This window comes from Anolis carolinensis, chromosome 5 (assembly GCF_035594765.1).
Source record: "Anolis carolinensis isolate JA03-04 chromosome 5, rAnoCar3.1.pri, whole genome shotgun sequence".
Classification (NCBI taxonomy): domain Eukaryota; kingdom Metazoa; phylum Chordata; class Lepidosauria; order Squamata; family Dactyloidae; genus Anolis; species Anolis carolinensis.
The window spans coordinates 167,710,704-167,723,532 of record NC_085845.1 but is presented as its reverse complement, the minus strand read 5'-3'; the positions used below and the strand labels follow the sequence as shown (position 1 = coordinate 167,723,532).

At 40.8% G+C, this 12,829-nt stretch overlaps 1 protein-coding gene across 1 annotated transcript in view; it reads right to left on the bottom strand.

Moving 5' to 3' along the window:
* The window catches only part of fam234b (family with sequence similarity 234 member B), a 35,646-nt gene that overhangs the window by 4,480 nt on the left and 18,337 nt on the right, over positions 1–12,829 (bottom strand). Inside the window, exons 4-12 of the mRNA XM_008119533.2 lie at positions 12,334–12,522; positions 10,667–10,797; positions 9,874–10,021; positions 7,123–7,264; positions 5,695–5,838; positions 3,376–3,460; positions 2,684–2,839; positions 2,041–2,143; positions 7–230 (exon numbers count right to left, since the gene is read on the bottom strand). Of these exons, the coding sequence (XP_008117740.1) occupies positions 7–230; positions 2,041–2,143; positions 2,684–2,839; positions 3,376–3,460; positions 5,695–5,838; positions 7,123–7,264; positions 9,874–10,021; positions 10,667–10,797; positions 12,334–12,522 (1,322 nt within the window). The remainder of the gene's footprint in view (positions 1–6; positions 231–2,040; positions 2,144–2,683; positions 2,840–3,375; positions 3,461–5,694; positions 5,839–7,122; positions 7,265–9,873; positions 10,022–10,666; positions 10,798–12,333; positions 12,523–12,829) is intronic.

Here is a 12,829-nt window from a genome sequence, read left to right as displayed (position 1 = left end):
TCTCACCTTGTGAGTGAAATCCGTGAATTTGATCCTAGAAAGAAAACGCCTCAATTCCCCACGACTGATTTTGGGATCTGTGTCCTTGAAGGGTACCTCTTGACTTTGAGTCATCAAAGCCCACCTCAGGCGGAGTTTGCTGACTGACAGAAAGCCCGGTTGGTGTTCGGAGGTGATGCTTGTTGTTACAGTGATATAAAATGCATCTTTTTGAAGATCATTGATTCCAACTAGAGGGCACAAAGAGGGAATGAAAATATGGGTGAACAATAAATAATTTGCCGCATTCAGATCTGGCAGTCAGGCTAATTCCCATTGGCTGTTTCTAACTGTGCAAGGGCTTGGCTTTCAAGTTACAGATAAAATCGAGGCACAGTGCTCAGCGGCCTGGAACTCTGCAATGAATACAAATGCCTCTGCAGAACTGCAGTCGCAGCAGCATTTCTAACTTTGGCAAATACTGCTACAAACAAGAACAAAACAATACTACAACAAAGAAGTTGCAATTTGGAAACCTTGGCATAGTTTGCAAAAACAATAAACCAACAAGCTGCAAATAAGATTTACATACAAAACCTTCTATGTGCGCACACAAAAAGAGATTTCTTAAGAATCATAAAAGCTACCTAGAAAAGCATTACTTGAGCAACCTGAGACTTTTCACAGTCTTGAACCCAGAGTTGTGCAAAGGGGAAGCTCATCAGCAGCTCCCAATTAGTTAGCTTTATTTCTTGCAGGTTCATTCCACTTTCACTAGCTCTTGTCATTCAAAGCTGAAGCTGGGAAAAGTTATTTTTGAGCAATTACCAGAATCCACCATCCAACATGGCTAGTGGCCAGAGGGCTTTGGAAAGCTGTAGTACTAGATGTTAGTTTCCATTAGATTAAAGTTACTAAATTAATGGATTTACAAAAGTGATTACATCATTCAGCAACTGACTCAATGGCTCAACTCTAATCAGACCAAGAAAAAGCAGGTTTTCTAAGCTGTCTTAAAAATGTCAAGGACCTGACAAGACCCACTGTCTGTACATCTTGTAAGGTCAAAAGGTCTTTTGTACTGAGTTAGTGTATTCATGCCAGCATAATTGTGTGTTAGGCATAAGTATCTTAACTCTCCATGCCACTGCAGCTCTGGATTTAAGAAATGGGACTGTAGACAGCTAAAGGTGAGAACTAACAGAGGACCATGGACAGAAATATTTCTACTTCAAAGACACAGTCGCAAAAGACTAGATCCGAGCCATTGTCAGTCATATAGCTCCAAGATTTGCCTGGCTCCCTTTGCCTGAAAACACCCTGCTGAGGAAAGCTAGTAGGCAATTCCCAGATCCTCCTGGTGGTTGTTCTGCCTTCCTACCAAGCTTTTACCTCCTAAAGGCCACCTCCTCAACTGAGGGTCAAGGGTGGCCTTTCCCAACTCATACTGAGGAACCTATATTGTAGGATCATGTTCCCCTTTCCTTTGTACAATGCAGGCTGCTTAGTGCCAGGTGACTTGTGCCAAAATTTAGTACAATCCATCCTTGTTTCTCTTCCACTCTGCCTTTGCACTGCAAAGTAACCACAAAATGAGCAAACAGCAACAGCTCGCACCAGATGTGTTCTCAGTTCTAAGACAACAACATGAACTATTGCACCACACCAGCATGACATTTAGTGTGATCACTACATAATCCTCTATCCTGCTTTGAGGAAAGTGAAAAATTCTGTAAACTATCTTTCTTTATGGACTTTCTTATACCCATCATCCTCCTGACATTTTGGCTTCAGCTCCCAGAATCTAGTAATGCTGACTGAAGATACTGGAAGTTGGTCCAAAACATCTGGAGGGGAAAAGATTGAGAACCAGAATTTATTTGACCTTTAGCCAGGCTTTATCTATAAGATGAAAGTTAAACAATTAACTAAGTAGCCTAAGCACCACCTACAAAGCAACGAAGAACCAACCAACCACTGCCCCGAATATATCAGGGTGGCTTTACCTATATATTTGAATTTATTTGGGGGGTTTTCCCTTCCACACCACCCCATACTTACTGGAAGAAGCTGTCACTGTGCCTGTTGTATTACCGAGGTCCAAGAGGAGTGCAGGAAAAGTGGGATGAAGAAGATAAAGATGGTGTACTCTTGGGCTAGGTTCCTACAATAACAACAACAACAATGAATGATTTATTCATTTCCTTCACAATTTTTTAGTATTTACAAAATATTTGAACCCAATCTAAACTGGACTTATAATTTCACTAAAATCATTGATATCAAGTTAGTCATTTAAGAGCTTGGAAAAAAATATTATTTTTATTGTTCATAAAGTATCCCAGCTATCATAAACAGTTAAACTTCCAAGTGCAGGTTTAACATGAAAAATGTGACCAACTTTGTCTGAATGCAACCTATAACACATTAGGGGGAATCTCCTAATTGTAAAAAAATAATTTTAATGAATTGAATTAAATCTGTTGTTAAGCACTAACATTTATGGTATTTGAGCAAAGAATTTTTACCTGTCAGAGGAGCAACTGTGTAAAAGAACTGTTGTAGCAAAAAAGCAATTCAAAACAAACAAACGACCAAATCCAGAACAAAGCATCCAGTGAAGCCTGAACCACTCCTTTGTCTTCTTGAAGTGCAATGCCAGAAAACACTTCCTTGTCAACCATATACATGGACTCTCACTTACCAAGCTTTTCAGGATGGACTGCTTCTCATTGGCCCAGAAGAGAAAGACAGATTTCTTGTCCAATGTCATCACTGAGAGTGTATCTGATTTTTTCATGTGACAGGGCAGCTCATAGTTCCAGAGTGGGAGGCCTGATTTACCATCCACTACCAGCAGCTAAAAGCAGATAAGTCCAGAGTGAGAATAACAATGAGGTGTTATGAAGAAAGAGCAGGGGGGGGGGGGGACACACATTCCAAAGGTGTAGGAATTTGCAAAGCTGCTGTTTTTGATTAAAGCTCCTAGAATCCAGTACGGCCAATGGAGAATTCTAGACATTGTAACCCCAGTAAGTAACTTCTCTAAGCACAGGGGGCCCTGCCCCTTCAACACCAATTGTTTAATTGCATTTTGAAATGTGCACATTAAATGTAGATGCATTCAATATCACCTTCTTGTCAACTCTAGTCAAGGTTTGTGAAGAGATGTATCAGGCTGGTATATAAAATGTGATCTCCATTATGCTACTGGATCAGGTATCATTAGTCCTCTAAAATTTTTGAATTACAATTTCTACCATCATTATACACTGGCCATGCTGAATGGAAGCTGTGCTACACATTCACCTGGCAACAAGATCCACTGTCTCTAGTCGGAATTGCTTTAAAATCAATACACAATTGATCATTCTGTCCACAAGATAATAAATGTACCTTTTTGGTGATGTTGCCTGCACTCTGTGCCTGAACCATGAAGTCCAGGATCTGATCATTGCTGAAGTAGCCTGGAGAAGGCTGGCTGCAAAAAAAGAAGGAAAAATGAATTAAGCAACTATGAGACTGAAGGCGAGACAAGGAAGGCATCTTAAATAAATATGTTCACAGCCTCAGCTGTAACCTTCCTTTCACTAGAATTTATCTGCATTCCTGCAAGGCCAGGCTTTGCCAAAAGAGATCAGGCAGCTCATCCATCAAGTCGACTATCCTGGCATGGGCAAAGATCATTTGTGGATGCATCCAAGGAAGGGAAAGGGAAAATGGAGCACAGAGCTCCAAAACAAAGATTCTACAACCCGTAAAATGAGAGAAAACTATATGGATGCAATTGGTTCCTCACCACAAAGCACAATGTTTTACTGCTGTCATTTTTAGTCTGCTTCTGTTTTATTAGCAATCATGACATTCTCCACATCTTTAAAAATGCACCAGTATCCCTGACAATATACTGCTAAATCTCACATAAGCATGTGATTTGTGCACATACATATTGCCAGCTGGTAAACTTGTACTTTTGACCTTCCTCTTGGCTTTATCCTCAAAACAGGCTCATGAAGCAGGTCAGGTGATAGAAATGAGTGATCCAAGAACACTCAATGAGCTCCTTGGCTGAATGAGAATTTGACCCCTAGTCCTGGACCAGCAAACCACTGTAGTCTGACATTCTGTTCTTGATGACACATTGAGCCAGTTCACCATACATGTACTTCAGTAAGTTGCTTTCCACTGAAAAAGCTTTTCTGTTGGCCCCACCAGGGTTTCCCCTTTTGCGGACAAGTGCTTTACATTCCCATCAGAATGTTAGTAGGATCCCTTAAAACATTTGATAGGAAAGCTATATGGTTGACATGTAACAGCAGTAAAAAGAAGGGCTGGTTTTAAGGCAAAACTAACATGTTTGTTAGATCTCTTTGTCATTGTTGGGGAGCTCCTCCACAGCAGATTCGAGATGCATAAGTGCAGTAGTCTGAGCAAATATGTTTAATTGGGCAAATGTTCACAGCCTGGTGATTCAATACACTTGAAATAGACTGACCATGAAACAGAATTTTCACTTCACCTTCAGTAATGCTGGTCATTGACCGAAATAAAATATTCATTCATCAACTTCAGCGCAAGTGGAAAAATTCTATCTTTGGTAAGTTCAAAGAGATCCTTCACACACAGCTGAAATCATGGACTGCTGGGGCACGACCCCTGCAAACATTAAAAGCAGAGGTAGGGCTATCTCAGACAATCCCCATCTTTTAACCCCTACCTCGCTGTTCTGTGTGTATGAAATCACGACTGAGAAATGTTCTGGATCTCCCATGCTGGCTGGTGGATTTTAGGAGTTTTAGATCCCCATAAAAACGTATCCAAACTCTCTTTGGATTCTTTCAGTTATATCCAGTAGCGCTCTTCCCTGGAATAGATAAGCTCCCACCAGTGGGACTGGTTTGGTCTCCCTCCTGCAAGCCACCATTCTTCTAAAATCTGCTCTGAAGGCAGATTGAAGAGGCATAAATACTGGCAGTTTGCTCTTGTGAAACGTGAGTGACATTTCCAAACACTGCCAGAACAGTAAGTTCTAATACCCAGATTTCATGGCTCATCCCATTAACATATAATGACTCTTTCTATAGTTGCAATACCTATCTTTCACTAACAAATAACCTCTGTCCCAAGTGATGTTTTAGACATGACACCTAAACTTTACTTGTTAAACCAAAAGAAAAAAATGAAGTTACAGGGCACTACACTGCTTCAGGTGGGAATCACATATATACTACAACCAGATATACTACAACTACAAGTCCTTGCAGTCCTTGCCATCACAGCCAAAGCTGAGAAATGCTGGGAATCCCAGACCAACGATATCTGGAGGACTGCATGGCTACTCATGTATTATTGTGCTTCCATTACATCAAAAGTAATGCTTTACCAGTAATATTTTAATATGTACCTTCAAAGATCTATTCAAGTGGTCCCCAGATGTTTTTGGGCTTCAACTCCCAGAAATCCAAACAGCTGGTGAACTGGCTGGGATTTCTGAGAGTTGTAAGCAAAAAAAATCTGGGGACCCCAGGTTGAGAACCACTGATCTATTCTTACCCAAAATTGGGTACTAACCCTGATTTAGGGGTCATTGTTCCACAGCAGCAGAACGGTTGTACTGACAAGCAGTGGGAAAGAGAATATCCTTGATTTTAATTTTCAAGTAAACATGAGCATAAAGAAGCAGATAGAATGAGAAACAAAAGAAAAGCTTGTTACCTGTCAATGTCTTGCTGTTTCAGAGTCCAGCGAGGCTCCAAATCCTGTCCCCTCAGTAAGGTCAAACCACGATCAGTAGTAATGAGAAGGTCACTGCAATTGCCATCTGGAGACTTTACTGCCTGCAGAAACTCAACACCACCACTGGAGGAGGCAGAGAGCAAATGGAAGACAATGTTGCAATGCTAGCGTCAAATTCAATTGCAGTAGAGTCTCACTTATCCAAGCTAAATGGGCTGGCAGAAGCTTGGATAAGCGAATATCTTGGATAATAAGGAGGGATTAAGGAAAAGCCTATTAAACATCAAATTAGGTTATGATTTTACAAATTAAGCACCATGTTATACAACAAATTTGACAGAAAAAGTAGTTTAATACACAGTAATGTTATGTTGTAATTACTGTATTTATGAATTTAGCACCAAAATATCATGATATACTGAAAACATTGACTACAAAAATGGCTTGGATAATCCAGAGGCTTGGATAAGCCAGGCTTGGATTAGTGAGACTCTACTGTACTTAGTTTGGTAAAGTTGTTTTTGGGAATAAAACTACCCAACCCCAAGCCATCAACTTTTCCAGCCTCTGCAATAACCTCATTTTAGGGCACTTTCCAGCTAAGATAAAACTAGTTGCAACAAATGCTGCATCTGTTCCCATGCACTTTCTTAAATTAAACGTTATTTGATTTATTAAATTTATTAACATATTAATATCTTGCCCTTTATCTGACGATCTCAGGATAGCTGACTAAGTAAGGTTAACTTTAGCCAGATTAACTTTCAACAGAAAGGAGGAAACCATGAAAATGAACAAAATCTGGCTACCAGTATTAAAAAATCTCTAAAATCAAAACAGTAGATGGGAACCAACACTCTGAGGGCAGAGGAGCCCCAAGGATGGCTAATGACTGAACAAAGGATGCCCCCCAGGCAAGAGACAAAACCTTTCCAATAATAATTAGGGTGATTAACTGAAACATTAATGGTGGCTTCCCAGTGACAAAGGACTCTTGCCACACCCTGGACTCTCCACAGATATATATTTTTTCCTTTCCTTGCCTAGTTTATCCATCCTCACAGCCTCTGAGGATGCCTGCCATAGATGTGGGCGAAACGTCAGGAGAGAATACTTCTGGAACATGGCCACACAGCCCAAAAGACATACAACAACCCCACAAGAAATACACCTTCATTTTGAATTGTGACTATTAGAATTAAAGCCATTAGAAAAAATATAGCCATAAGCTATCAAACTCAATCTCTTAATCTTCAGGGAAGATACTATATATCTATGTAAAACACTCTTGACAGGTATATAACTACATAAAGAACCTGTCGTCATCTCCATACTTAAATGTATTTCATTGGCCCCTGAGTGCAGAAAGTCAATATATTTCATTATAGAAGGGAGACAGTATCCCACCTGTAAATATCAATAAGTTCTGACAAATTGACAGAGCGGCGCTTTTCCCATTCAGGCTCCTCTCGCTGCAGCACTAGTGGGAAGCTGTCACGGTTTCTAGCCTGAGCAAAAATATCACGCAAGGCAACTGCTTGAACATTACCTAGGTGACATAAAGAAGCAAAGACTAACAATATTGTTCATATCTATAAAACACATGTACTCTTTTTACACCTGAAGACATAGCATGATCAAATGCATTCAAGCACTTTCAAAATGGGATTATCTGTGTTGCTGCTTTCTCCCTTAAAAGTTCCATCCCTAACATTATATCCTATACACAAAAGGCCTAAAAAAGACAACAAAAATAAGCTAATTTTTTATTTAGTGCTATGGGTGTCACTGATCACATTACACAAAAATTCAGTAAGAGTGACAAACCTTATACTGTAAACATGCCCTAAGCACAAGAGTAATGAGTAGAAAAATGAACTATTGCCTTTTTGGGTTCTCTGGGGAGGGACATGCATTTTGCACAAAAGCATGTTGTGGTGAAAAGATCAGACACCATATAGTAAACTGTGCTGAGCATCTTTTCAAATGCCTTCTCTGTGAGATTTACAATAGGCTTTCAGTATAATTAAAATTTTTATTCTCTGCATTCCAATGTTTGCATCAAATGTTATCTATCAAATCAATGCCCCCATCAAGAACACCCAACTTACAATTGGTGGCCTCCCAACTCCAGGGATTTCTGAATGATATGGATTATCTAGATCCATTTCAATCTGGTTTCAGGCCTAGCTATGGAACAGACAACTTTGGCTGCCTTCGTGAATGACCTCCGCAGACAGCAGGACAGGGAGTGTGTGTCCATATTGGTTCTCCTGGATCTCTCAGCTGCTTTCGATACCATTGACCATGGTATCCTTCTGGGTCGTCTTGCTGGGATGGGACTGGAAGGCACCAGGAGGTGTTACTGAGGGACTCCTGTTCCAACCCTTGGCTGCTGTTCTGTGTGGTTCCTTAAGGTTCCATTTTGTCCCCCATGCTGTTTAATATATACATGAATTATCTGGAGTTTTAGAGTTAGGTTCCACCTATATGCAGATGATACCTAACTCTACTTCTCCTTTCCACCTAAAGCCAAGGAAGCTGTCCTGATCCTAAAACAGTGCCTTTCATCAGTAATGGACTGGATGAGGGCAAACAAATTGAAACTTAATCCAGATAAGACAAAGGTACTTCTGGTCAGTCAGAAGGCAGATCAGAGAATAGGGATCCAGCCTGTACTGGATGGGGTTACAATTCCCCTGAAGACACAGGTTCACAGTTTGTGGATTATCCTGGACTCAGCACTGTACCTGGAGGCCAGGAGGGCCTTTGCACAATTAAAACTTGTGCACCAACTATGCCCATTCCTTGGGCAGCCAGATCTGGCCACAGTGGCATATGCTTTAGTTACATCCTGTCTGGATTACTGTCACGCACTCTACATGGGACTGCCTCTGAAGAGTGCTCAGAAACTTCAGCTGGCCCAAAGAGCTGCAGCCAGGTTGCTCACTGGGTCTGGCTACAGGGAGCGGACAATCTCCCTGTTGAAGCAGCTTCACTGGCTGCCAATCTATTTCTGGGCACAATTCAAAGTGCTGGTTATGACCTTTAAAGCCCTATACGATTCAGGTCCAGGCTATTTGGCCAACCACATCTCCTTGTACAAATCTGTCCAAGCCCGGAGATCTGCAGGTGAGGCCCTTCTCTCGGTTCCATCTCCATCTCAAGCTGTTGGTAGCCTTCTCAGTGGCTACCCCTCAACTCTGGAACTCCCTGCCAAAAGAAAGCCAGAATAGTCCCCCTCCCTACTGTCCTTCTGGCGGCAGGCTAAAACCTTTTTATTCTGATAGGCTTTTAAAGATGAAGATTTTTGAGATCTGGTCTTAGGGTATTGGTGTTTTGTGTGCATTTATGGTTTTAACCTGAACTATTTTTAATATTAAGGATGTTTAATACTGTTTTGGAGCACCCGGTGGTGCAGTGGGTTAAACCTTTGTGCCGGCAGGACTACTGACAAAAAGGTTGGCGGTTCAAATCCAGGGAGCAGGGTGACCTCCCGTTTATCAGCTCTAGCTTCCCATAAGGGGACATGAGAGGAGCCTCCCACAGGATGGTAAAACATCAAACATTGGGGCATTTCCTGGGCAACGTCCTTACAAATGTCCAATTCTCTCAACACCAGAAGCATCTTGCAATTTTTCAAGTTGCTCCTGACACACACAAAAAATCTGTTTTAATATTTGTATATTTTGTAATGCTTTTAATTGTGAGCTACTTTGAGTCTCCATATGGAAAGAGAAAGCTGTATAGTGTACTTTTCCAGTTAGATTTCTTCATTCATTTCCATTTTCCAGTTCTGGGCAGTCCTCTCTTCTTCTTCTTCTACACCCATAGCACTAAATAAACGTAACAACAACAACTTGTCTGGTGCTTGCCATCTCAGATGCTCTTCTTGCTATACTTAGGCTGATGTTCTTCTGTCTTCTTACTGAATAAGTTTCACCTCAGCTATTATTTTCTTTCTAAATAGCTCATTAGCTACCCACACAGTCTTTCATTTTCACCACCCCCAAACTAGTGGTGCTGGATTCCCAAGCCCCATCACGGAAGTGTACGACGTGATGAAACCCAGCTCTTTTTCTAATGTCAATGTCTTTTTCTAGTGTCTAATGTCAAGGTGACTCTTAGAGATCTATTAGAAATGACAGAGCATCTTACCAAAACCAAACAAGATGTAGATCGCTCCATGGCCAGTAACGTGAGCCTGAGGGCCAATCAACTTTCCATTTCCATTAATACTGTACTTCACTGCCCCTCCCACAGGGTTTCCGGTTTTACCAGACACCAAGATGAAGCATAAGTCTGGCTACATAAAAAGGAGACATAAAATATATAGCATTGTGGGGATGAGTCTGTATATTTATTAAGCATCTTTGTTCCATAATTCTAACTCCAAGAACTGCTCTCATTAGACAAAGAAAGCAGAAACTGGGGGAAAACCTAATGAAATCTACAGAATAAATAAGAAATGTGTTGCATTGTAAGTCATTGTGTATGTCATCTTAAGAAAAATCTGCTTTGAATCCATTCTTGGATGACTAGCAGGATATAAATTCAATCAAGCAATAAATAAATCTATGTCTGAAAATTCTTTAAAAGGGCTATTTTATTAGTAAAAAAAAAAACCCTCCTGCTTTGGGGGACATTTTAGAATCAAACACCAGACATTTCAGAACCAGGACATTGATTCCACCTCTCCAGCAAATGGTTGGTGAGGCCCTGATTCAAAAATTCCCAAGTCTGAGAAATAAGGTTGGCAGGGAAGGCACACATGTAGCAGGCAGTTGACTATGCACCCATCAGACACTACACCACTCTTCCCTAACATGGTGCCTGAGAGTGATAGGAACCTAAGTCCAACACATTTAAAAAGCACCAGGTTAAGTAAGGCTGATTTGTTCACATTAGATTATCCTTCTTGTCACTTCACATATGGGAACAGGGATCATACCTGAGTTTCTCCAATAGCCAGGATCACCAAATCATTGACCCTGTCTCCATCCACATCAGGTACAGAAACAGCTGGAGCTGCCAAGGTTCCACTAGGTAGATGGGATGCGTCAAGGGTCCAAATTGGTTTTCCTACAAGGAAAACATAAAATGACCTCAATGCTTACCAAGATCCTTAGTGAGAAACAGGTCAAACTGGAAACAGACACAATACAGAAAGGATGCACATCACTCTGTAAATGACTTGGGGTGCTTTGGTTTACATAAATATGGGTCTCTAACATACCACTCAACCATACACTAATATGTCCCTACCATGCATACTCTCCTTACCAGCTGCTATTGTTTTGATTCTACTTCCTCTTCCAGCTGAGAAACAGAGTTGGAAGGGACCGCATGGGTCATCAAGTCCAACCCAATTAAAAACGGCACCATCCCTAATAAGCTTTCAAGGTGGGGGGGGGGGGGGGTCAAAACTTTTCTGTTCAAGGCTTTTAATTGAAACACAGTAGGATATCTGGAAATTTTAAGGTCTATATATAGTGAAACTTCTAAGGAGGAGGAGGTCACAGATTTTATTTATTTCATTGATCGCCTGGCTGTTTTACCATGATTTTATTGTTGTACATATATTTTAACTGTTGGAATTTGTATGTTTTTATGTTGTAAGCCGCCTTGAGTCTACAAGTGGAGAAAGGTGGGATAGAAATTGTCCAAATAAATAAATAAATAACCCTGTCATGCAGAAAAAGCACAATAAAAACTTAGGACTTGGAGCAATGGGTTCAAATTACAGGAAAGGAGATTCCACCTCAACATTAGGAAGAATTTCCTGACTATAAGAACTATTCAACAGTGGAATTCTCTACTTCAGTGGAGGCTCGCTCTTTGGAGGCTTTTAAACAGAGGGTGGATTGCCATCTGTCAGGGGTGCTTTAATTGTGCTTCTCCAGCACAACAGGAAGTTGGACTAAATGGCCCATGTGGTCTCTTCCAACTCTATGATTTTATGAATCTATATAGAATTGTAATGACAATTCTGTACATCTACACAGAAGTCAGTCCACTGAGTTCAATGGGACTCCTTCCAAATATATAAAGGTCTGGATAACTTCCTCCCCCTGCCCCTTACATTGCACGTTCTAGACCTTCCCAAGCTCAGCTTGGCTATGGAGAGATATTCTGAGAGGTGTAATAAAAAAATGAAAATTACTAGGATATAAGTGTATATATAGCAGATACAGAAAACTGTAGTAGGTTGAGGGGGCAAGTTCTACCTGTGGTACCTCCAAGGGCTTCATGAACTTGCAAGAATGGCAAAACAGTAAGAAAGGAAGTGACCAGAAATCCAATTCTGCTGTGGACAGTAATTTTTGGTTGCAAGGGACTGCAATCAAGGTAAAATGTGAATTGCCACACATGAAGCCTCCCTGAAGAGGTAGTTTATTTTTGGCCAGGAGGAATCCAGTGAATCTGGAAAGGCTGAGGGCTGAAAAATAGCTTTGGAAAGCAGTGGACTACACTTTGTCCACCTCAGTGTATAGGAATTCAGCCTAAAGATGTTAAAGACAAAAGGGAACTACTATGACCAAGTGTTATGCTTTTGAAAGCTCAGTTGGTCTACTTATTTCCCAGCTAATTATGCACCCATATTTGTTGTGTACACACCTGAAGATGCACTCAGAAGACTGAGGAATTTAGAGGTCCCAGTAATGAGGCAGACAGGCTCTGTTGAGGACATAAGGTTCAAGCCCTTACATTGCACACTCCGAATCTCCTCTTTCACATGACTGGACCACAGGGTGCTGCCATTCATGCCCGAAAGGGCCATCACAGTTACCCATGGTTTAGAGACACCTGAGGACACACAAATACAAGCACATGTACAAAGTAGTCCACTTACTCTGCATTGTGATAGGAACATACCACTGAATTCTGCAATCACCATATTTTTGACAAGATTATCAAATTATTATTATGATTATTATTATTTTAAATCCCACTTTTATCTCTTATTTGAGACACAAAACAGCTAATCAAGATGCAAAAATTCTCAAATGTACATTATGGCATGCATTTGGTCACATTGGCATCTATAAAGCTTCTGTCTGTGGAAGCTTCCCCCCCAAATAGTCCCCATTTCATGTAAGGCTCACCATCTTAC